This window comes from Anopheles aquasalis, chromosome 3, assembly GCF_943734665.1.
Source record: "Anopheles aquasalis chromosome 3, idAnoAquaMG_Q_19, whole genome shotgun sequence".
In the NCBI taxonomy this organism is placed as follows: domain Eukaryota; kingdom Metazoa; phylum Arthropoda; class Insecta; order Diptera; family Culicidae; genus Anopheles; species Anopheles aquasalis.
In genome coordinates, this window is record NC_064878.1 from 58010965 (window position 1) to 58033901 (window position 22937).

At 45.9% G+C, this 22937-nt stretch overlaps 2 protein-coding genes across 6 annotated transcripts in view; one reads left to right on the forward strand and one right to left on the reverse strand.

The window, feature by feature from the left end:
• Positions 1–10569, reverse strand: part of LOC126579032 (inositol 1,4,5-trisphosphate receptor) — a 35048-nt gene extending 24479 nt beyond the window's left edge. For 3 of the 5 annotated variants that reach the window (XM_050242242.1, XM_050242241.1, XM_050242238.1), the window contains exon 1: positions 9537–10262. The gene's annotated coding sequence lies outside the window, so the exon portion shown is untranslated. Of the gene's footprint in view, positions 1–9536; positions 10263–10358 lie in introns of those variants that run through there. The other 2 variants (XM_050242240.1, XM_050242239.1) reach the window with 2 other exon arrangements.
• A 1385-nt stretch (positions 10570–11954) lies between these two features.
• Positions 11955–22920, forward strand: LOC126577048 (retinoblastoma family protein-like). The gene is made up of 9 exons (XM_050238448.1): positions 11955–12854; positions 16180–16319; positions 16401–17832; positions 17909–18089; positions 18233–18505; positions 19032–19159; positions 19244–19765; positions 19854–20024; positions 20106–22920. The coding sequence occupies exons 1-9, from the start codon at positions 12705–12707 to the stop codon at positions 20256–20258; spliced, it is 3150 nt and encodes a 1049-aa protein (XP_050094405.1). The 5' UTR covers positions 11955–12704; the 3' UTR covers positions 20259–22920.
• Positions 22921–22937: the final 17 nt, after the last annotated feature.

The window sequence follows — 22937 nt, forward strand, 5'->3', positions numbered from 1 at the left end:
CGGTGTACCGTTAACGGTGCTGATGCACAAAAGTGTACTAAAGTGATGATAAACGAATTCAACTATTAAAAAAAAAACCGGCGGACCGCGACGAGGTCGTATAATGCATTTTCAACAAGCCCTTTAGGAAATTGCACCGAATTCTGTGTGCGTAAAATATTCCAAACCCTTTTGCCGACCGTCCCAGGATATGTAAATTTAGCCGGCACATCTTCGCAGAGCACACGCGCCCGCTTCTGGTACCCAGTACCGTTGTGTTGTGCGAAGGACAAAGTAAATTACAATCATAATTGCACAATGGAGACGTATCTTTCACCACCATCGGGGAGTTTACAGTACTTTCTCGTTCGTTCGGGGTCCCACTTTCGACGAAGGTTGCTGCCGTTTGTTCAAGAGCTATTCGTGGCGAGAATATAGCTTGAAGGCGACATTTTGTATAACATCTTGCGGTGGGCCATGGGCGGCTGCTGTTGAAAGGCACAGACCGAGCCGAGAGCATCTTGGCTTTCGTTCTTTGTGAGTTTGTCCTCATTCCGGCGATCTGAGGAGAGGTGGGTGTCAGGTTGTAGACCTCCCGTGCGCCGAGTAACGATGTGCGGACGACATGGAACAGCGTACCCACGTAAGATGGGGCTGGTTGATAGAAACATCCCAAAGGAATCGGAATTTTTATTTTAAATAATTACATTTAAAAAGCGGATGTAAATAACAACTTATCAAGCCTGATATCGACTTCCAGATATCGAATTTCAAATTGAGCCAAATGCATCTGATCCACTTCGAACTGCTCCCAAAAGATACCCAAAATGTTGGCCTCACCCCAAAGGAGAATTGAAAAAGGGAAATTAGTAAACGAACTGCCCGGGATGACCGGGTCCCACGCGATTAGGATGGGATTCCATTTTCAGTAGACAGACCAATGAGCAACGATGGGAAAGCCATCACCCGCTGGGTGTTCAATCAACCTAACCCTGACCCATCGTTTAGTAGTCCCTTTTGGGTGGGGCTAAATTGAATTGTTTCTCGTTTCTTGATCCCCTTTTCTTTCTTTTTTGAAGGGACTCGCAGCACCTTAAAAGATAAATCATTCAAAGGATTTCTGTCCATAAGATCGAACGACATCCATAACGACACTGCAAGTAAAGTCGTTTTATAGTCTCTTCCGTTTATCTCTTCATCAGTGTGAGTGGTACGTAAAGCAATGAATATATTATAATCAAAAGCAATGCATAAAGGCTACTGGAGGAACTGGCTCGGTAGCGCGAGTTAACTCCGCTGCTGCAACCTGAGCCGTGCGGCATCTCTTACCTCCTTCCTTCCCCCATTCCCAATTCCTCGACAATGTGTAGCAATAAGAACAGTCTGTTAGAGACCCTCATCAGGAACGGTCACCCGTGTCTAGTAAATAAAACATATAAAAAACAACTTAAGTAGATGTTTTAACTGGCGCCCGAAAGCGAGGACCCACTCCTACAAAACGTCATCAGTGTACAGTATACAGTAAAAGAAAAAAACTGTACTAGTGACTTTTGTGAAGTAAAGTGCATCACTGCAGACCTGTCGACATATCTCCAGAGGAGCGGCTGAGGACCCTTAGTAGGCAACTGAACGGGAAATCTCCAAAGCAGCAACGCGGTGACCGGCACGATTCGATACCTGGACAATGTGGCTACTGTTCCTGTGAGTTTTAAGTTAATTTAGGCAATTTTTTTTTAAAGTGAAATTACGTACTACTTATATATCAAGTTAGTTAGTGAAGCGTTAGAAAATAGAAAGTGTTAGAAAGTGATTTAGTGAAGATATCGAAGAATTGAATTTGTTTTGGTAATTTAAAATTCACATTTTTGAATCAGCTTAATCATTTAATAATTATCAAAAAAACATACATTTCAATTTTTTAGAAAAAAAACATTCCCATTTTAATGCTACAACCTTCAAAACTACAAAAAATGAATCATCAAGAGTTTATTGAAGTTGGAAAGGTGCCGGACTATGTAAAGGAATTGCCCATTTTTGAGGGGCATGCTCCCAGTCTGAGTCGATGGATTTTAGAAGTCGAAAGCGTTTTAAAGCTTTACGAACGCCTACCGAAACCATCGCTCGAATATTCAATTTTGGAAGGCACTATTAGAAGGAAAATAAAAGGTGAGGCAGCAGACGTGCTAAATTCCAATTGCGTCACGGGTGATTGGAACACAATCAAAAGAACTCTTCTCCTTTATTACAAGGATAAAAGAGATCTTAAGACACTTGATTATGAATTAACAATAATCAAGAAAAAGCCGTCTGAGTCACTTAGTTGTTATTTTAGCAGGGTTAACGACTTGCAAACAGCTATCGTGACGCAAATTCACGCCGATCCTAAATATGCCAGTAATTATGTAGTGCACATAAATTATTTCAGAGAAAAGGCTTTGGATAGTTTTATTCGTGGTCTAGATAAACCACTCAACTTTTTATTAAAAAATTACAACCCCAGCTCCATCAGTGATGCTTTTAATTACTGTTTGGAATTTTGTAACATGGATGCGCGATCCGCTCCATTCCATGACAAGCCTTATCAAAACATCCCTAAGCCGAGGGATTTACAGCAACAACCTCATCAACAAAAATATAAAATAAACATTGGTCAAACAAATCCTAACTATGTACACAACAAGCCAGGGCCATCTCAACATCAACATTTCTCCAACCCGAATGCATATCAACAAAAATCTTGGAACCAGAAAACAAAACAGCAAACATCTTGGAACCCTCCAGGCAATAACGGCCCGGTTCCTATGGAAGTGGATCCGTCTATGAGATCAAATTTCAATCCACAGCACGGTCCGCAATTCAGTGCAAAACGGCCTCGGCCATCATCGTCACAACAACGTTATCCACAGCAATGCCATACTGTTGACGATCACAATATTTTTCAACCGCCCAACGCATATGCTGACAATAGTTTTCAACCGCAAAACACATACGTTGACAATAATATGCAACCGCCCAGCGCATATGCTCACACTGGTTTCCAACAACCAAATATACATTCTCAAGCTAATTTTCAACACCCTGACAACAATCGGTTACAGTATGTGCCATGTTCAAATCCCTTGAACGAAACACATATAAGTGGGCAAGAATATTTTAATGTTCAGCCTAATCAATCCGAAACACATTTTTTAGATTGGAACGCAAATTGGTAAAACCATTCCTCCCCTATATCAATTTGCAAACAACAAAGGGAGAATTTCCATTTGTAATTGATACCGGTTCCAACATAAATATCATTTCAACGAAACTCGCACATAACTACATTTTAGCTAAACCGTATCCAATTTCGCCACATAAAATAGGAAGTGCAAGTGGCAATTTTAATGCCAATACTGCTATAGACATAAAATTTTTTGCACCAAAATGCATACAGTCGTTCCAGTTTATAGTTCACGATTTTCATCCATTTTTTGTGGGCATAATCGGAACAACCATCTTAAACAGTTTAGATGCCGATATTTCATTTCTGAATAATACAATGAAAATTACGACAGATAATGGAACACCATTGATAATCCCTCTAAAAAAATATGAAAAGGGAAACCAAAACAATATCTTAGATTTTCGAACTGATCACCTTGCAGACACTACTAAGGATAGGTTAATAAAGGTTTTAAATGAAAACAAATCTGTTTTTCATGAACCTAACGCACAATTGACGTGTGCAACAAACATAGAATGTAGAATTAATACTACTGATGATATTCCCATACATCAGCGAGTGTATCCATACCCTGCAGCATTCGTAGATGAAGTTAACCTTCAAATAAAGCAGATGCTACAGGATGGAATAATAAGACCATCTAGATCTCCCTGGACGTCACCTGTATGGGTCGTGCCAAAGAAAAACGATGCGTCCGGCAAGCCTAAATTTAGATTAGTTATGGATTATAAAAAACTTAATGAAAAGACAATAAGTGATCGATACCCGATCCCAGAAATCGAATATGTCTTAGAACAATTAAAAGGGCAAACATATTTTTCAACCTTAGATCTCGCATCAGGTTTCCACCAAATAAAGATGCATGAACGAGATATCGAAAAAACCGCTTTCTCAGTGAACAACGGTAAATACGAGTTCACACGAATGCCTTTCGGTTTAAAGAATGCTCCGGCAGTGTTCCAAAGAGCATTAGACGATATACTTAGGAAACATATTGGTAAAATATGTTATATTTACATGGATGATGTAATCGTGTTCGGAAAAACGATTGACGAGCATCTTAACAATCTACATGTGATTCTAAAGACACTCAATTCAGCAAATCTGAAGGTTCAGCTGGATAAGTCAAAATTCATGCATAAGGAAGTAGAATATCTTGGGCATATAGTATCCCACGAAGGAATAAAACCCAATCCCAAGAAGATAGAGAAAATTAAACAATTTCCTATCCCAGTAAGTATAAAAAATTTAAGGTCATTCTTAGGAATGATGAATTACTATAGGAAATTTATTAGGGACTATGCTAAAATAGCGAAACCCTTGACAAACCTTTTAAAAGGAGAAAACATTCCATCTAGCAAAAAAATTTCACTTTCGTCAGATGAGATTAAATGCTTTGAAAAATTAAAATCCATATTATGTTCATCAGATATTTTAATATATCCTGATCATAGTGAACCTTTTATTTTGACGACAGACGCTTCAAATTATGCGATAGGAGCAGTACTATCGCAGGGACAAATTGGAAGCGATCGACCGATACATTTTGCATCCCGCACATTGGATAAAGCGGAAGAATCTTATTCAGTCCCTGAAAAAGAGATGTTAGCCATCATTTGGGCTTTGAAAACATTTCGAAACTATTTATACGGGGCCAAATTTAAAATATTAACTGACCATCAACCACTGACTTTTACTCTCTCAGCTAAAAACACAAATGCGAAATTGAAAAGATGGAAGTCTTATTTGGAAGAGCATGATTACGAAATCATATACAAACCAGGAAAAACTAATGTAGTAGCCGACGCTTTAAGCCGCATAGTTTTGTCTATGACTGCTACTCAACATTCAGCTGAGGATAGCGATTCTTTTTTTATACCATCAACCGAAGCACCTATTAACGCTTTTCGGAACCAAGTCGTCTTGGAGGAGGGAGAGGACGCTGTACTTGTCACTCATCCATTTCCATTGTACAAACGGGTGCATATTAAAATTCAAGACACTAGTCCTCAAAATCTTTTGCATATTTTAAAAACGCATTTTGATCCATCAAAATTAAATGGACTATTCACCAGTGAGTCTTTGATGGGTAAAATTCAAGAAGTATATAAACAAAACTTCAGTCAGCAAAATATTTTGAAAATTCGATTCACTCAAAAAATGCTAGAAGATGTTGAATCCTCATCTGATCAAATGGATCTTATAGCCAAAGAGCATAACAGAGCACATAGAGGCGTCGAAGAAAACAAACAACAAATTATAAAAAGGTTCTATTTCCCAAAGTTGGCCTCAAAATTGAAAGGATTTATAAAACATTGCCAGATATGTAACGAATGTAAATACGATAGAAAACCTATCGATTATCCATTGCAAAAAACACCGCTCCCGAAACAACCTTTCGAGATAGCACATATCGACATTATGTTTTTGGAAAACCACTATTTTTTGACTTATGTCGATAAATTTTCGAAGTTTGCACAAGTGAAAGAAATTAATTCACGTGCCACTGTAGATGTCCTTCCGGCTTTATCGGACATTATTTTAAAAAATAAACCACCCGACATATTAGTCATGGATGGAGAAAAAGCTTTTAGCTCGGGAGAAATTATCGATTTTTTCAATCGTTACGGAATTAAACCGTATGTAACGGCCACTGGAAGAAGTGAAATGAATGGAGTTGTTGAAAGGTTCCATTCTACTTTATTGGAACTTTATAGGATTACAAAAACAGAAAATCCAGACAAAGGGGTAATTGACCTAATCAACATATCGGTGCACAAATACAACACATCGATACACTCTTGCACAAGATTCACTCCTTTGGAAATAATTACACCTTCTGCAAATACTACTTCAATTCTTCAGCAAGTCACTTTAAACTTAAAAAAGAAACAAGAAAAGGATATAGGATTTCACAATAAAGATAAAAAACCTGCTACAATATCGAATGACGCCGAAGCGTTTATGAAAACAAAACGTAGGTTAAAACAGGCAAAACCCTATAAGAAGGTAGAAATTAGAGAAATTAATAAGACTACTGTAACTACCAATCATGGAAAGAAGATTCATAAGAACGATTTAAAAGTAAAATAATAATTGAATATATTTTACAGATACCTTCCCATCGTCATAGGCCAAAACATAACGATAACCAGCGTTAACAGAACACCTAACCTTGCTTTTGACAAGGGAGAAGGTAGGATTTGCATAGGAAAAACATATTATTTACACCATTTTGGAATAGGTGACATTCAAAATGTCATTAAAACACTACTCTTAGAATTTGAATCAATTGAAGAAACACAGTTTACATACTTAATTAAAGAAGAGTTTTATAATGCTAATCAACTACTAAAATCAACCATACCAAGCTACAAAAGTAAACGATGGGACACATTAGGTACCGTATGGAAATTTATTGCCGGTACTCCCGATGCGAATGATTTGAAAATAATAAATTCAACGATGAATGACCTAATTTCTGGAAATAACGGTCAAGTTATAATTAATAAGGATCTTACGAAAAGGGTTAATCAAAATCTCGCAAACGTACGAAATGCTATAGCTTTGTTTAATAGTACGTCTGTTGAATTACATGCACTAAATATACTTCTAAACTTAAAATATGTAACAGAAAAATTAAATATTATCATAGACAGCATCAGCTTAGCTAGGTCGTCGATAACCAACCCGAGAATATTAAGTAAAGAGGAAACGAACATAATACTAAATGATCTTAAGGAAAATAAGATTTTCGTTCACAGTACAGTTGAGGCATTCCAATACACATCAACTAAGGTCGCCGTCAATAAAGACGAATTGATCTTAATCACAAGCGTTCCAAAGTTAAACAATGATGTTTACAGGAAAGTCCAGGTTTATGCAATAAGGAATAATAATAAGAAGATTCATGTCCCCAATCCTTATTACCTTTCCTCTACTTCCCAAAAATGGATCGTGACGACGCTTGATAAATATGTATACGACACAACGGAGATTCAGCCCGACGAGTCATTGTGCATACCGAAGCTCCTGGAGAAACAATCTGCAATATGCGACCATGTGCTAAATCCCGCGAAACTCGAGATTATTTCTCTAAACAATGACCATGTGTTAATCAACACGGACGAATGGTTTCTGCTGAATGGAACTTGTGGCATCGCCCAAAGAAACTTAACTGGATCGTTTCTGATATCGTACAAGAATTGTCAACTTTCGGTCAACAGCACTCCGATTACTAATGAAGAAAAAACCATGCCAGGCACAATGATCCACTTGCCGTTGTATGGCGTACCGATATCAAACAGAGCATTTGCATGATCTACATGCCGATCTAAGAAAGCAAATCAACCACATTAATTTGCAAACCAAAAGTATAACGTGGTCTTGGACCTGGTCACTAAGCAATATGATCGGCACACCAATTATTGTCATCATCGTGTTCGTCGTTGGTGCATTCTGGCTTAGAAGAAGAACCACCATAAACATAAACGCACCGGCACCTACACCTGAAACACAACAGCCCTCGTTCGAGTTACCAACGATCTCGGACGCATTTCGGACGGAGCCTCAACAATAGAGGGGGGCAAGTTAACTCCGCTGCTGCAACCTGAGCCGTGCGGCATCTCTTACCTCCTTCCTTCCCCCATTCCCAATTCCTCGACAATGTGTAGCAATAAGAACAGTCTGTTAGAGACCCTCATCAGGAACGGTCACCCGTGTCTAGTAAATAAAACATATAAAAAACAACTTAAGTAGATGTTTTAACTCGCGCACGTCATCGATAAACGGAATTATTGCAACGCTAATGTGTTACCCCCGTCATTCGGTGCTAAATGCACTCCCGGTCACCATGGATGCGGTGGATCTTAACCACCCCTCTTCACGGGCGTCTACCACCCACGATATTGTAAAACTGGATCGATATCGATCGAACGCAAAGTTCCAGGCAGCTGCAGGAGGAAAGACGAAAGGCCGGCTCGTTGTCCCATTTCGATCATTAAAACCACGGTGGGCGCTGGTGGGAGGTTTAAACCACCTTTCTAAGGTTTCACTACTCCATCCCTTCACCCCTCCACGGATTGCAACATATAGTAGGCGGCGCAAACCCGCGTTTTGACATTTAGTCAAATGAATCATATTTCAAACATTCGCTGAACGCGCTACTGCTTCAAGTTGCGGAACGCGACCGATGCTGATGCCGATGTTTGTTATCATCACGCGTCCGTGGCCAGCTGTTCCATCCATATACCCACTCCTAACTTTATGGTTTGCTCCCCCACCACCTAACGCTGCTACTTGGTTCGCTGCACACGCATGCAAACACATACAGCGGTACGATCGTAAACAAGTAGGCTTGACTTTGAACTTCGACTTCGACACACTAGCGCACAACACGATCGCGAACGAACGATGATGTTGATGATGGTGCCGGCTCGCTGGTGTGTTGATCAGCGCTAAGCGTCGATGGCAATCATCATCATTTCCTGGTGCTCTTCTACCCCGGCCTGGCGCCACGCGCCACCGTTTAAAATGTCAACCTCTGGTCGAGTGTCCCAGTGGCAGTGGCACACAAATGCATTCCATAACATAATGTGATGCGATTCCAGCCCGAAATCCGTTCGTTCACGACCGTACTGGAGTGTATGTGTGGTTGGTGTGTACTCTCGTACTTGATAACGAGATTGTAATTACTGGAACAACAAACACCGGCCATCGAGTGCTACTCGATTGCATTTGGCCACGTCAATTGGAGATTGCTTCCGGGGTGCTGCGCTGTGTCCGCCACCAGCACGGGCAAGATGGCGCAAGTGGCAAAGAAATGAATTCCGACGATCGAGCTACACATTTCCCCCCCCCCCCCAAAAAAAAAAACCGGTTGCATGGTAGATGCTGCGGATCGTATTTTTCTCGTGTGACTAGCGTGTCTTTGTTACTAATGTAGAAGCTTCTCCGAATGGCTGTGCGTGATGGCATTACATTTCCGTCATTTTGCCGGCACGTGCCGTTATCAATACCCATGCGATCCAAAAGGGACGAACATCCTTTCCTAGCCAGCCTACTAGATAGCAACGAATTCACTCTCACATCCACTACGGCTGCTACTGATCGAAGAAGCCTACGGTAACAACCGCGGTATGTTCCACGTTTGCTCTACGCGATGTTCACGCGGAACCATTTTTGGTCGGAACAAACACACTCACCGGGAGTGGTTTTGCTGCTGCTGCTGTCGATCGTCGTTCCGCTTGAGAACGTTCTGGACCTTGACGGCGACCGACCGGAGAGCAATGTTTCTAGATTTCTTACGGTTCTGACTGGACGGAAGCGCACTCACCTGCGATCGGGCTGCTAACGGAGCAAAGGAGAGAGACGGGACGGACACGCAGGTGAGCAACTACTCGCTAATGCGCGGATAAACAAAAACTAACACCGAGGTCGATCGACACCACTCCACCAGAACACGCGCATGGATCCGGTGACGGCACGATCGTCGCTGAGAATGCCGCCGTCTCGTTCCGGATTATGGCGAGAACAAAACAACATAAGATGCCACTGCCACTGGTGCTCCACTGGTGGCAGGGGGCTTTTTCGGGGAGGGATGCTGCGGTCAACCACCGCCGCTCACCTTCTGCTTTCACACATACACACACGTACACACACACTGTTGGTCTCCACTTGCCTTGGATGGCGGATTCTGGACAGCACTTGGTTTTTGGAAGGATGGGGCTCCGGTTGTGGAGCCTGCTGTGATCTTGAGCAGAGAAAGAAAGACAGAGAGGTAGACCCCCAATAATCTAGGTTACTTTGCTGGTCGTCGTTACTCTGTTTCGCACTTTCACACCACCGTTCACAACCCGTTTTGTGGCCACCCGAAGCCGTTTGCTCCCCAAGAGCTGGGGCGTAAAGTGACACGTAAAACACTACGAAGAACCCCACGAGGGAGCTCCACCGCCTGCTATCTCTTTCCTTCGCACGCACTACACACGACCGCACCGAAGCGGAGTACCCATTTCCGATTCCAGGTGCCTACTCCAGAGGCGGCCCCGGACGGCTAGCGGGGGGGGGGGGGGGGGGGGGTTTCACCTTTCGCGCACGATACACGACACACTGAGACACGCAGCCAAGTGACGCGAAAACGTGAGGATGATGGTACTACCAGCGAGCGGCCTGCTGCGACTCCGCCTGACCACAATCCGTTACCAGGTGGTGGTGGTGCTGGTGGTGTGTGCCTGATGCTGATGTTTGATTTGTGGCACAACAGCGCGCCGCACGACCGTGAATCTTTCTCTCTCTGTGGGCTATAACCCCGTTCCACGCAGGCAACGACGACTACGACGAGACGACACAAACGACGGACGATCCGTCTCGCACGCTTTCAAAACTCGAACTCGCGGGGGGTGGGACTGGAATCCCTCAGGATCGTTACTCTCCGCCAACAACAAAATATGCGTGTGGGGCACGAGAGATGGAGAGCAGCCAGAGAGAATGGCCGAGATGGCACAATGGATGCGCACGCTTGCGGACCGAGCGCTTGTACTGGTGCTGGATGGAAACGTGTTTTTTGTGATTCATGTTCCTGGGGGATAGTAATGTATTTGGTGGAGCAATTGGGCGTGAAATTCGAACAACCAGTTGCGCTATTAACAGTGTGAGTTGTGCTTGTAAGGATGGAAATAAGTAGTCCTGTTTTGTTGTCATTCAAAGCAGTCCATTTTAGGTATACGGAGTTTAACGGCTCGGAATATTCAAAACGAACCGCATCCAGTGTGCCGTTGCGCTCTCATCAAACTCGCGCGTGTATCGCGCTCTCTTGGAAACGATTGCGCAGTGCTTCTCAAAATCCCCACTGAAAGGGGCGACACTGAATTATCCGGCAGACAGGAGATATGTAGCGTTGCAGCTTAATAAGCACCAGTGATCGTGTCTTGCCTCGTTTTTTTACGATTGTTATTTTTATCATTACCAAACTGAAATCTTTATCCTGGTCAATTGCATCTGGTTGGGGAACAGTAAACCGTTATTTTTGGGTGATGTTCAAGAAACTTCAAGCGACACGTGTTCAAGAAGTCGAAGACACGTGTTCAAGAAGTCGAAGACACGTGTTGCTTTGCATTATCCTCATGGAGCACTATCTAGTCAATCGTAAACTCCAAACAGGCCAGTTGGTGGTAGCACATATTGTTATTTAGTGTTTGAGCTTACGGACGCATCTCATTAAAATTATTTTACCGATTGAATCCCCCAAATACACTTCTATAGCGCCCATTTCATCTTTCTAGCGTTTCGACTGATTCTTCCTTATTTAATGAAGATTCGTCCTTTTTTTCTACGAGTGTAAATGAGTAGGATCGGACCACTTGAGCATAAGCAATCGAAGGACAACCGAAGGACAACAAGAGGAAGATTCAAGGCATCTGCTTTGTTCCATTTCCGGCGATTAAACTGTTTCTGTTGAAGATGAGGATCGTATTCACCAGAGTTTGCTTATCACATTTGATTTCAATCATCAGTTGTTTTCGGAATTTCCTATTTAGTATTTTCCTAGTAATTAGTCGTCGTATTAACTATTTTCGGCTGCTACTCCCGGGAATTGTTAATAATTTTCACAAAATTTATTTCGCCCGTCTTCGGTTCGTGGGGTGGGAACTGGTGCTCGATTCCACCCCGGAAAGTGCCCGAACGGGTTTGACAGATCGCCCGGGTTTTCGAGCAGACTTTCGCGCGCTCTCCACACGCAAAATGCCGCCCGCCACCGCCTTTTTGCTGTTGTTTCATTCCGCGGACGAAAGCTACTGAAATTCCGACGACCGTGCAGTGCCACCGTGAATCCCGTGAACAAATTCCACCGAACCGTTCCGCCGTGCGCCAGGGCCCCAGCCACAGAATCGCGCGCCCAGAAGTGACCACGAAGGCGGGAGTTGGACGCGCAATTATCAGCGCGATGTGCGTGTGTGTATGCGATCGGTCGTCGTCGTTGTTGCAACAAAAGCCGGGCTCGCTGGATGGAAGCTGCTTTTTCTAGTTGCGTTCCTGCCGAACGGTAAACCTACAAAGGACTTGGGAGAAACTCCCGAAAAACAGCCTCCCCAGAAGGACACCGACCGACGAGTTGGTTGTTTTTAGTGTGCGGAAGAGTGAGCGGGAGCGGAGGAGACGGACGGTGGGGGTGTGTTTGATTGTGAATCGTGCGTTAAGTGGCGCTTCCCATTCTCCACCAACAAGCCTCGCGTGGACACAAACTCCTCCCGAGCGAACGTGCATTTCGCGTGACAATCACGTTCCCGTTTCGCGACCAGGAAATACTTGCGTGTGGATAAAACAAAGACATTAAGTGAAGAAAAGTGAACTTTCCACCGTGGAATTCCGATAGGAAAACTCGATCACCAGCGATCCATCGTTGCAAATTACATCATCGTCGGGCTGGCTACCAGCAGCAGCAATTGCAATTGCACCTTCGATTGCCTATAATTCGTCGGCGCACAGCAGCAGCAGCAACTTCACGATGACGACCACCGCCGAGGAGGGGGGCAACTCGTCGATCGCGCTGCGTGAAACGCACCGGAAAATCTGCCGGGCACTCAACATCGACGCCAACACCGAGGATCGCTCGTGGGAAACGTTTGAGCAGACCCGTGCCCAGTATGACCTCACGGTAAGAGTAGCAGGCGGGTCAGAGTAGCCCGTGGAAATGCCTGGTTCACGAACACGGTTGCTAGGCAAGGAGCGAGTGTTCCTGATTTTTTTTGTCCCAGCTCATTAATATGATAAAACGCGTTCAAAGTTCACCTGGCACTTGTGGAGCACCTCCACTGGCCAGGAGGCCCTACGCGATGATGTCATCGGCGGCGAACTGCTAGTTCAGGAGGCCACTCAGAGGGAGAGAGGGCTTTCCTCGTTTGCGAAACCTTTTCCTCGCAATCGCGTTTACAACGGCGATGGATTTTCTTTTTGCAACTAAATCACATTCCTTCCTTCGATTACTGGAGGAATTGCTTAGTGTTGCAACACCTACATTGTGGATAGGAAGCTTCTAATGCTCATCCCTTGGATGAGTAATCGAAGCGAAATGTTTATCCCCCGGAATGGCCACTGTACTGACGTGTGAAAGTAGACAAACGGATGCATGATGACATTTGTATGACCTCCTCTCGCCCAGCACCATAGCCGAGCGCATTAGCAGCACCAGACTTACTGTGCAGCGAGAACGCACCACGCCACCGTTTCGGATTTGGTGATTAAATGCGTCGCATCGAACAGGGCAAGGAGCGGAGGCCGACAGCGAGCAATGATCACCCGACCATCCGACGGGGAGTGGTGGCCACGGTGGCGGTGCATTGCCCTCGTCTTACGACACGGGCGTGCGTCTTTTAATTGCAGCAATTATTTGATTAGTTCATCTTTTCGTTTTCGCATTGACAACATCCACCGCGACGACGACGACGGTGACCATGATGATGATGATGACGACGATGGCGATCGATGGCGGTTCGGATGCGCCCAAGGTCTTGAAATAAGATTTTTGTTCTTGTTCTCATTCATCCGCTCTGTTCTCCTCCTCCTCCTCCTCCTCCTCCTCCTCCTCCTTCAAACGACCGGCAGTCAACCGCGTCAAGTCCTCCGGTCCACAGACACGCCATCTTGATGTGGGTTATGATGGTGGGAATGCCGTGAAGGGAAGGGAGCGCGCGGTGTGCTGTTACCGGGTGCAGCCCGAGCCAGAGTATGAGGTGAATGAGTGGCCACTTTTTGGCTGTTTTTGGGAAATCGAGAAGCCTTCTTTTCGATGCCACACCGTCCCTGGTATGCTTTGATTTCCTCATTTGCTACTATGATTTTTTTTCATGTTTCAACGAATATTCTTCTCCTCCGGTGCTCCACTAGTAGTGGCACTCGGATCGCGGATCTGGCAGCCGGTTAATTCGAAGTTTATTTTCGGCCCGGCGCCAATCGGTATCGACACCACCAGTACTGGCGCGTCCAACGCGGAGAAGAAGAGCTCGAAGAACACGCGCGGCAGCGAGTGTGCTCCTCCAGGAGGTCCGGTGCATTCATCTCTCCCCGTGCACGAAGATGATGCACACATAGCACGCAGCGGATCATGTATCGCCTCTCGGAGGAGCAATCTCTTCTTTCACCGACTTCGGTGGCTTGGCACGAGAACAAACCCGGGGCGGGTGGACGGGAAAGAAGCCTCCAGATGGTGTCGCCTTCCGAAAAACGAAAAGTGGAAAAAAATGTTCGCGGGAAGAAGCGTGATTCTCGCGCCACGGACGGGCGCGCTCTCTCTTTCGCTATCGCCGTTGAAGCCGCGAGCGCATTCAGCCCCGTGCTCAGCGAGGCAGCGATGCTTTCGGGCGTTCGCCTCTGTCGTCAGAATCTCCGCCACACTATGGTCGGATGGATCGCGGTTAAAAATGTTGAACCAAACGATAGAAGAAACAACCGCCTTTACTTGCTGATTAGGCAGTCCATCTCAAAGAAAAGGGATATTCAATAGAACATAGAAGATTCAATCGATCAAAATCAGGCATGTCTACTTGGATGTCTTTTGAATCTACACGACTGTAGTGGACTGCCATAGGCGCCTACTAGATCCGCCAATCAACGAAAGAACGTTCTACATTCTAGCTAGAAGAGCGGAGCGGCCCTTCCTGCGTTGATTTCTCCAAGAGTGAGCATTCGGTTTGGGATCATAAATAAAAAGCACCACGACCACCTCGTATCTTATCATTCCGTTCACAGGCCGATTGCTACACTCAAGTCGTTCCGTCGTGTCCCGCCTTCTTTAAGGCCACCTGCCCCTAGGAAATTGGTTCACAGTGCAAGACGTGCCCGGCGCTCGGTTCAGCAGCAGGTCCCTCCCTGGCACCACTTTACCATCGGTCTGCTCCTTGGGTTGCGGCGTTTCATTTTGGCGGTCTCTCCCTCGTTCGTAGGTCGGTGCACGGTCGGTTTTTGGCGCGCATTTTTCGTCTTGCGTATGACGGCACGACACAGCCGAGACAAACATAAAACAGCTGATAGAGGCCCCCGGAACGAACGGGCGATGTTGCTGTCTTCGTTGCGCATGCACGGTGCAGCGGCATGTGGCTTCCGTGTACCCGTGTCGGCGTAGGGACGAAAAGGAGAGAGAAAACAGATTAAATAGGGCGGCGATGTTGCTCCGTGATGTATTTTCCCTTGCCCTTTACACAGAGGGCTCTAGGGTTGCTTCGTCGCTTTCCTTTTGCAAGTCCTTCGGGAGGTTCTGCGCTGCGAAGAGGGTAGCAAAGCGGATCACCGGATAAACAGCTGTTTCCGGGTGCATTCCCTTTAACAAGGTGCGTGCTTTTTTTTTTCTTTTACGGTATAGCCACATATGTGCTCACCGAGATGGCTCACTCGAAAGGTACTGGACCACGCCAGTGTTGGTGGAAAATGCATTTTTTTCGAATCTCATCTGCCCTTTAGCCCAAGAGACACTCCAATAATCTAATAATACTGTGACGTAGGGTTCCCCTTTGGATGATTGGGAGTGCTGCCTCTTAACGTTCTCGAAGGCAGCAAATATTCCTGCCATATTGTGCCGCTTTGTTCGGTTTCACGCGCGCGAAAGCGCGATCATTATCTTTCCCCCGGGTTAATTTATTCCGCGATACGATGGCCACGAGGGCGTTGAAGGCGTACGGCAGTGTGTAAGCAAAGGCTGATGAATATTTACCAAACAGAGCGCAGTTATAATGGCCATTAAGTAATGTAGTGATGGTGGATCGCGCGAAGGCACGTTTCAGGCAACAGCAGCGAGGAGCAAGGCACTTGTCTCACGGAGGCAAATAAACAGAAGCTGCAAATGGGAAGCAAGGAATGGCAAAAGCGTGTTGATATAGTACCGCCGCGCTTGAGAAGTTAATCCTTTAGTTCTCCGACAGGAGGGAGCACATTCGTCATCTTTCCGTATCAGCAACATAACGGTATCCATCGTTTCCGTTCTCTTCTAGGGGGATCCATTGCATTGGATGTGCTGCTCGTTGTACGTCGCTGGGTTGCAGGAAATCCGTCCAACCGTAGGCAACCCGGATCGCTACTTCCAGGGCAACGGAGTCCATATCACGAACCTGCTAAAGCAATGCGGAATCAAGTAAAGCAACGCTTCAAATGCTCGTATCAGAGGCTATGAATTACTCACTCATTTGTCCTACATTCAATCTCCACTTTGCAGCATTCAGGAGTTTTTCATTAAAATCAACGATTGGTCATCGATCACATCGTTGCCGGCTCGACTCATGTCGCAGATCGACAATCTGCAGCACGAGTTCACGGTAGCGATCGGTGCGTACACCGCGTTCAACGAGGACTTCCCGCGTATCTTCAACGATGCGGCGATCACACCGGAAGAACCGAAGCGCAACAAGAAGGCCAAACCGAACCCCTGTTCGTACAATCGATTGCGCGAGTTCAGCTGGGTGCTGTTTCTGTGCGTAAAGGAGCAGCACCAGGAGCAGCGACGCGATCGGACCACCGTCATGAACCTGGCGGTCTGCGTGATGGATCTCATCTACCGGAATGTGGTGGCGGAGGAACGGCTTGAGCTGTTGAACCCCAACATGCTGATTCCGGTGTGCGGCACCGACGGTGGAACCCCTGTCGACGGTGGAACGGCCGCACTGCTCGAGGCTAGCCGGCAGAACAACATTGTGGCGATGCTGTGCAGCGAGTATCCGACATGTAGCGACAGTGTCGCCGAAACGAACCGGACCATCTTTCTGCCAACGCTGGGCAGTATGTTCGATGCGAAGGATCTGCGCGGTACGCGCAAACCAACCGACAACGCTGGTGATGGTGTGGAGGGGGTGGAACAGGAACAGGAGGAGGAGGAACAGTTTCTGAATCTGCTGACGGTGGGCAACTTCGATGAGAACCTCAAATCGCTGAACCGCCGCTACGAGCGATACATTCTGCAGCGCGGTATGCTGGATGAACGGATTGCGTTGAACACACGTATGACCAGCTCGAACTTGCGGCAGCGCTGGTGTGTAGCGAACCATCCGAGAACGCCGCTGAGCGTAAAGTCGCTCGCCGGGCGCACCATGACGTTGCCACCGGGTGTCACCGAGTACCCGACCAGTGGCTCGAATGCGCTCATCCTGCGCGGTACGCTCAATCAGTTGATGAAGAAAATTCAGGGTCACAAGCCGGGCCAACCGCGTGATTCGTTTGTGAATCTGTTGAAATCTTGCGCTCCGAATCCGCTCGCGTTGGTGCTGGAACGGGTGGATCGTATGAGGGCTCGCTTTGTAGGGCGGCTTACGCAGGAGGGTTGGAATGCGCGGAATGCTGAGGCACGCTTCGATAACATCGAGGCGCTGTACTATCAGCTGGTGGAAAACATCATTCCGTGGGAGTGGCGTAAACGGACGAACATGACACCGTCGAAGGTGATCTACGATATATGTGCGAACGATCTGTTCAACGAGACGGCCATCGTGTGCGCGGCCGAGATCATCATCCGTCTGCGCCAGGAGCAGTACAGCTTCCCGTGGATCTTGGGCGTGTTCGACATGCAGCCGCTCGACTTTTATCGCATCATCGAGGTGACGGTGGTGGCGAACAGTGAAATCTTGACGACCGATATCGTGAACCATTTGCGAAGGGTAGGATCGATGCGATGATGATGCGTGCGGTGCCGTTTCTCGATTACCAACGATCCGTTCCGATTGTCCGTTGCAGGTCGAAGAGCAGGTGGTTGATTCGCTCTGCTGGACGCGCTCCTCCGTGCTGTGGGAGAAGATGGAGAAGGAAAACTATCAAATCCCGCAAAACAAGGACGTCGAACAGAGTGCCCAGATTGCCGGTGTCACTCCGCTGAAGGGCGATTGGATACCGAACACACCGAACAGTGCCATCCGGGGTAGGTATATTATGTCGAGACCGAGGTTTCTCTGTTTCCTTTCAGGATCTAGGAAGTTTAGCGCCCTGAGCGCAGTAAACCGATGTATTTTCTCTACAAATGTGTTCACCTTTCGCTTGCAAATGTTCCGCGTTCATCTATAGATGGTTCTTCAGCTACGGCCGGTCCATCCGCCGATAGTGGACCATCCGGTTCTGCGACTACCAGCGGTCGACAGGTTCCGCATCCGGAGTCGGCAAAGAAAAAACTTTTCTTCGATGCTCCGGCAACTCCCACCAAATCCTCAGCCGGTGGTACTACTGCGCTGGCACCGGAATCGGCCACCAAGGCACCGGAACGTACTTCAACGGCTTCGTCTTCCCTGGCATCGCCCTTTAAGGCCGTTGCACTGGATGGACAGCAAACTGCCAACGGAGGTTTGTTTTGATCTCCAAACCAAACCCATAAATCAATCGCTTCGGTGGGGATGGGACACACGAATGCGATTGGCTTCACTGGATCATCATCCTTACCGGCTTTCGTTCCTCTGCTCATTCGTTCATCCGATCGACTGTTTAACAATGCATTTGCTTGGCACTATGTCACCTTATTTGGCACGGTATCACTAACCAGTAAATCGTGCCGCTTTTCTTCACATTTTCTCTCGCTCCTACCCTATTTCTGCTTCATTTACTGCTTGCTCATCGTATGTCATATGAGGACTGTCGGTTCCACTTCTACCGCAGTTACCGTTCCATTGCATCGATTCATTTAGTACGATTAAGGCATGGCAGGTGGCACTCTCTCGGGCAGAAGGTTGTGTGCTTCCTAAACTTCCTAACACTATGCCCCAAAGCAAACCATTTGATGCTTAACTAACAGCAACATTTTGCGACTGCTCGCCCATCACTGTGTGTAGACGATCATATCTAATAGTCAGTACATGCATTATTCTCCAAACAGGTCATTGTGCAAATGGTGGAAGCGATACCACTGGTCCGGGACAATCGATGGAGTGCTCTCCGGTACGAGGACCGAACGGAGCGGCAGGATCGCACAGTAGCCGTCTGCTGAATTTCTTTTTCCGTAAGGTATGCTCATGATAGTTCTACTCTAATCTTTGTACGATGAACAAATTTCACACAATTCCCTTCGCATTCTTCCCCTTTTCGTAGGTTTACGTTGTTGCTTATGCCCGACTGAAGGATCTTTGCCAGAGCCTTGGATTGGATTCCACCATCATACAGACGCTCATTTGGACAATCTTCGAGTATGCGATCACTCACAACGCGAAGGAACTGATGCGCGATCGACACCTCGATCAGCTACTGATGTGTTCGATCTTCGTGACGATCCGCATCAAGAAGCTACAGAACACGTTCAAAGATATCATGTCGTGCTATCAGAAGCAACCGCAATCTTCCAGCTCCATCTATCGGAGTGTGTTTATACGTGACAAACCGGCACCTCCGGAATCGGCAGCAGGTGGTGGTGATGCTTCGAATGGGGCACAGGGTGATGGCAATGGAAGCGAAGAGCAACAGCAGCAACAGCAAGAGCGTGTCCCTATCTCGGCAATGGCTGGCACGTCCGTGGAGTATAATCGGCAAGAGTTTGGTGATATCATTAAATTCTACAACGATATCTACGTGAAGATAGTGCACCCGTTCGCCATCAAGTATTACAACGCCGATATGGTAGGAATCGTGTGCGGCCGTTTGGGGTATCCCAGTTACCTTTCTTATTCTTATCCGGTTTTCGGTTTTCTTTCTCGTTTTCTCACAGCAATCGCTCTTCCTTTCGCCAACACCTCGGGCACAACCGCGCAATATACACAAATCGCCCCGACAAATCAGAGCCAACATCAATCTGTACGTGTCGACCACGGACAAGACCAACGCGCTTCTGGATTCGCCCAACGCACACACCTACACCTTTCATCAGAGTCCCGCGAAGGTATGGTGACTTCTGGTTGAAAGCACTACACAACATTGCGCTCACTTATGGCTACCTTTTTGCGTCTCGTGATTGTTTCAGGATTTGGAGCTGCTTAACCAAAGAGTTCGAGGCTCCGGGGATACGTGCGTGCGCCGATTGACTGAACCAAGTGCCTTCAGTGATCACCCGGTGCCGAAGGTGCGCCGGTTAAGCAAAATCCATCAGGATCGTCAACAGCACGATAAGGACTAGACCGAGGATGCTGCGGCTACTGCCACTGTTCTTCCGCTATTTCCACAGCATCTTCGGGAGCATCGGAGCTGGCTGGCGACTCGTATTTGTGATTATTCAGACCACATCATGCAGATTGTTTTGGGACTCAAGAGGGAGGGAGTTTTTTTTTCTCTTTCGAGCAAAATGTTTTATCGTGTACAGAGCACACCGGCACCGGCTACGGAGCTCAGGCTAATTTCGTCGCGGAGGGACTAGGGTGTCAATTTGTAGTGTATAAGTTTTAACATTCTTTCTCATACCTTTCTTTTAGTTTCTTGCCGATTAAGAACGTCGGATACAGGGGACGACTAGGGTTTTGCGTATTGCGGACGCAGGCAATATCAAGATGCTTTTGTTTTGTTTAACAAAAACAAACTTCTAACACGTTTAAAATTTATGGTTTTTCACGACTCTTCCGAGGGTTAAGCGCCGGTTTTCTGTGGAGAGGATTACAGGGGTGGGGACTTTTAATGATTGTCATTTTCTTCCAAACTCAGTGCCCTAGCATTATCTTTTGCATTTACATCCGAGCTTCTCCCCTCCTCCGTTTCTCATGTTGAACTCATCTCGCAGTAGACTCCGCATCCGCTACCAGCGACAAGTTTTGGTGGATCTCAATCTGGTCGGTGTCGTCATACTATCCTTTCTGAATCGAGGACACACAAAGGGTCATAAGATCTCGTTGGCTAATTTGATCATTATATTACGCTCGAGTATGTGTGTGCGCGGTATGTGTTAGAGTGCGAAAGATGTGTGCTAGTATGTGAGTGAATGATGTGGGATAAATGTTTTATTTAAAAAGTAAAGTGATCCTCAGCGATTACGCGTTTTTGCGTGATCCATATGTTGAGTACATGCTGTACGATGAACGTGCACATTGCGTGCATTAGGAAAGCAATAAGTACTGTCCACTCTGTGGCATCGCTTTGATCGATTTAGCAAATTCTTAGTAACATAGCTTCATCGGTCAATGCATTTAAGGCAGAAGGAACTCATGAATCATCTTCTTAGCGTGTTTGAGTGTGTGCGCGTGTATGTATTAAAGTCTAGAAATTATTTATTAAAAAAAATCCTCTATTTTATATTTGGATCTATACACTCACTCTCCCCATTTAAATAAGGGTGATGACTCACGTTAGCGAACTGGATTCCAGACACTAATCCAGGAGTTCTCTGTACTTTTTGTAGTAGTAAGGTTCTTCCCTCTTTTTGCGAGATGCTTGCTATCGGTTTCTACAAGCTTTCGAATTATGCCAATGCGGCGAAAGCAAATAGAACCGAAAAGTGTAGTGTCCTGCCGTAAATCATCCGCCATCCATAGTGAGGCCTCTTGAATGTGCGCTCACTGGCTGGCGTACATTCTATCACACCACTACCTAACTTTTTGGCAAGGTTTTGAATGTTCCAAAATTTGTTTCCTATTAAAAACAGAAAATTCTAGGAGTAGCGAGATGAGCACAACAAAAAGTTACTGGATGGAGCAAGAGAAAATGTGGTTGGGCTGTCTCTTTTCAGTTACCAAATGAATCAACTTTGCACCACCACGCGACTCTTTTGCATGACCAATAACTCCCCAAAGCAAACTACTATTACCTAAACCGCGGCCCAGCACAGGAACGGGAACCTAACGTTTCAGTCATGATCTCATCGCTGGGTTTCATTTGTACGTGCGCGTATCCTCCATGTTTCGCTCTACGCGAAACAAGCTAATAGAGCCGTGTAGAGGTTGTACCTCTATCAGTTTGTTATTTCTTCTGCCCTTATATCCTCGTGCAATACCCGAGCGCACTGTTGATTTCGTTTTAGTTTCTCTATCGCTTAAGAAGTATCCTCTTGCACTTTTAACCGCGGTTTGCGAAAGTAACTATCCGCGAAGTAACTATTTGCAAAAACTGGGAGCCGGGCTTTTGGGATATTATTATCATTGATTTGTACTGTTAGTAGTTATGGCTCTTTTGTTTATCTATAACAGATATAGAATTGGATATCTTGCCGCCACTCCCTCCGCGTAATGACGAAAGATTAACGGTTAAGATAGAGTCATTCAATCAGACATGAACTCACTCACGTAAAGCAACCCCACCAGTTCTTTGCTGCTGCAGAGGCCAACGAACAACTCATTCTCGGTTAGATGGCTAAGCAGGCGGAATGTGAAAATAGTTAAACGTGAGACACAACTACGTCTCAGTGAATGTGTCGATCGGAATCGTGGGGATTCGCTATGCCTTAACACAAGTACCATCATCATCATCGTCATCGAAGAAGTGCTTCGCGGTGTTTTAGTTACATATATGTTTGCGTTTTAGAAGGAGTTCATTTTAATTTGTTTATTGCATTCATACTAATCGCTAACATGCGCGAAATGTGATTTAAAACGTTTTCTTTTCTTTATTTTTTAATTGTATAACCATGCCTCACGCAACATTACTCCAACAGTCATCAGCGCTGCTTGTTTGACTATTAATAGTTGTTCCCATTTGCAGTTGGTTTTTTGTTTATCTTCGCTTCATCGTTTTCTCCTTCGTTCGGACTTAAAAGGAAGAAATTGCCTTAGTCATTTAATATGCGCTAGTTGTTAAACACTTACAGAACCTATGATTCCTTCTATCCCACAATAAATATAATATATATATGGAGCGTATTGCAACCTATGTGTTT

Bases quoted from the DNA above. Each gene is read 5' to 3' on its own strand.
- LOC126577048 (XM_050238448.1), top strand. From the start codon at position 12,705: ATGACGACCACCGCCGAGGAGGGGGGCAACTCGTCGATCGCGCTGCGT. The intron at 18,506-19,031 runs GTTTGTTTTGAT...TTCTCCAAACAG, and splicing joins ACAGCAAACTGCCAACGGAG to GTCATTGTGCAAATGGTGGA. The intron at 19,160-19,243 runs GTATGCTCATGA...CCCTTTTCGTAG, and splicing joins TGAATTTCTTTTTCCGTAAG to GTTTACGTTGTTGCTTATGC.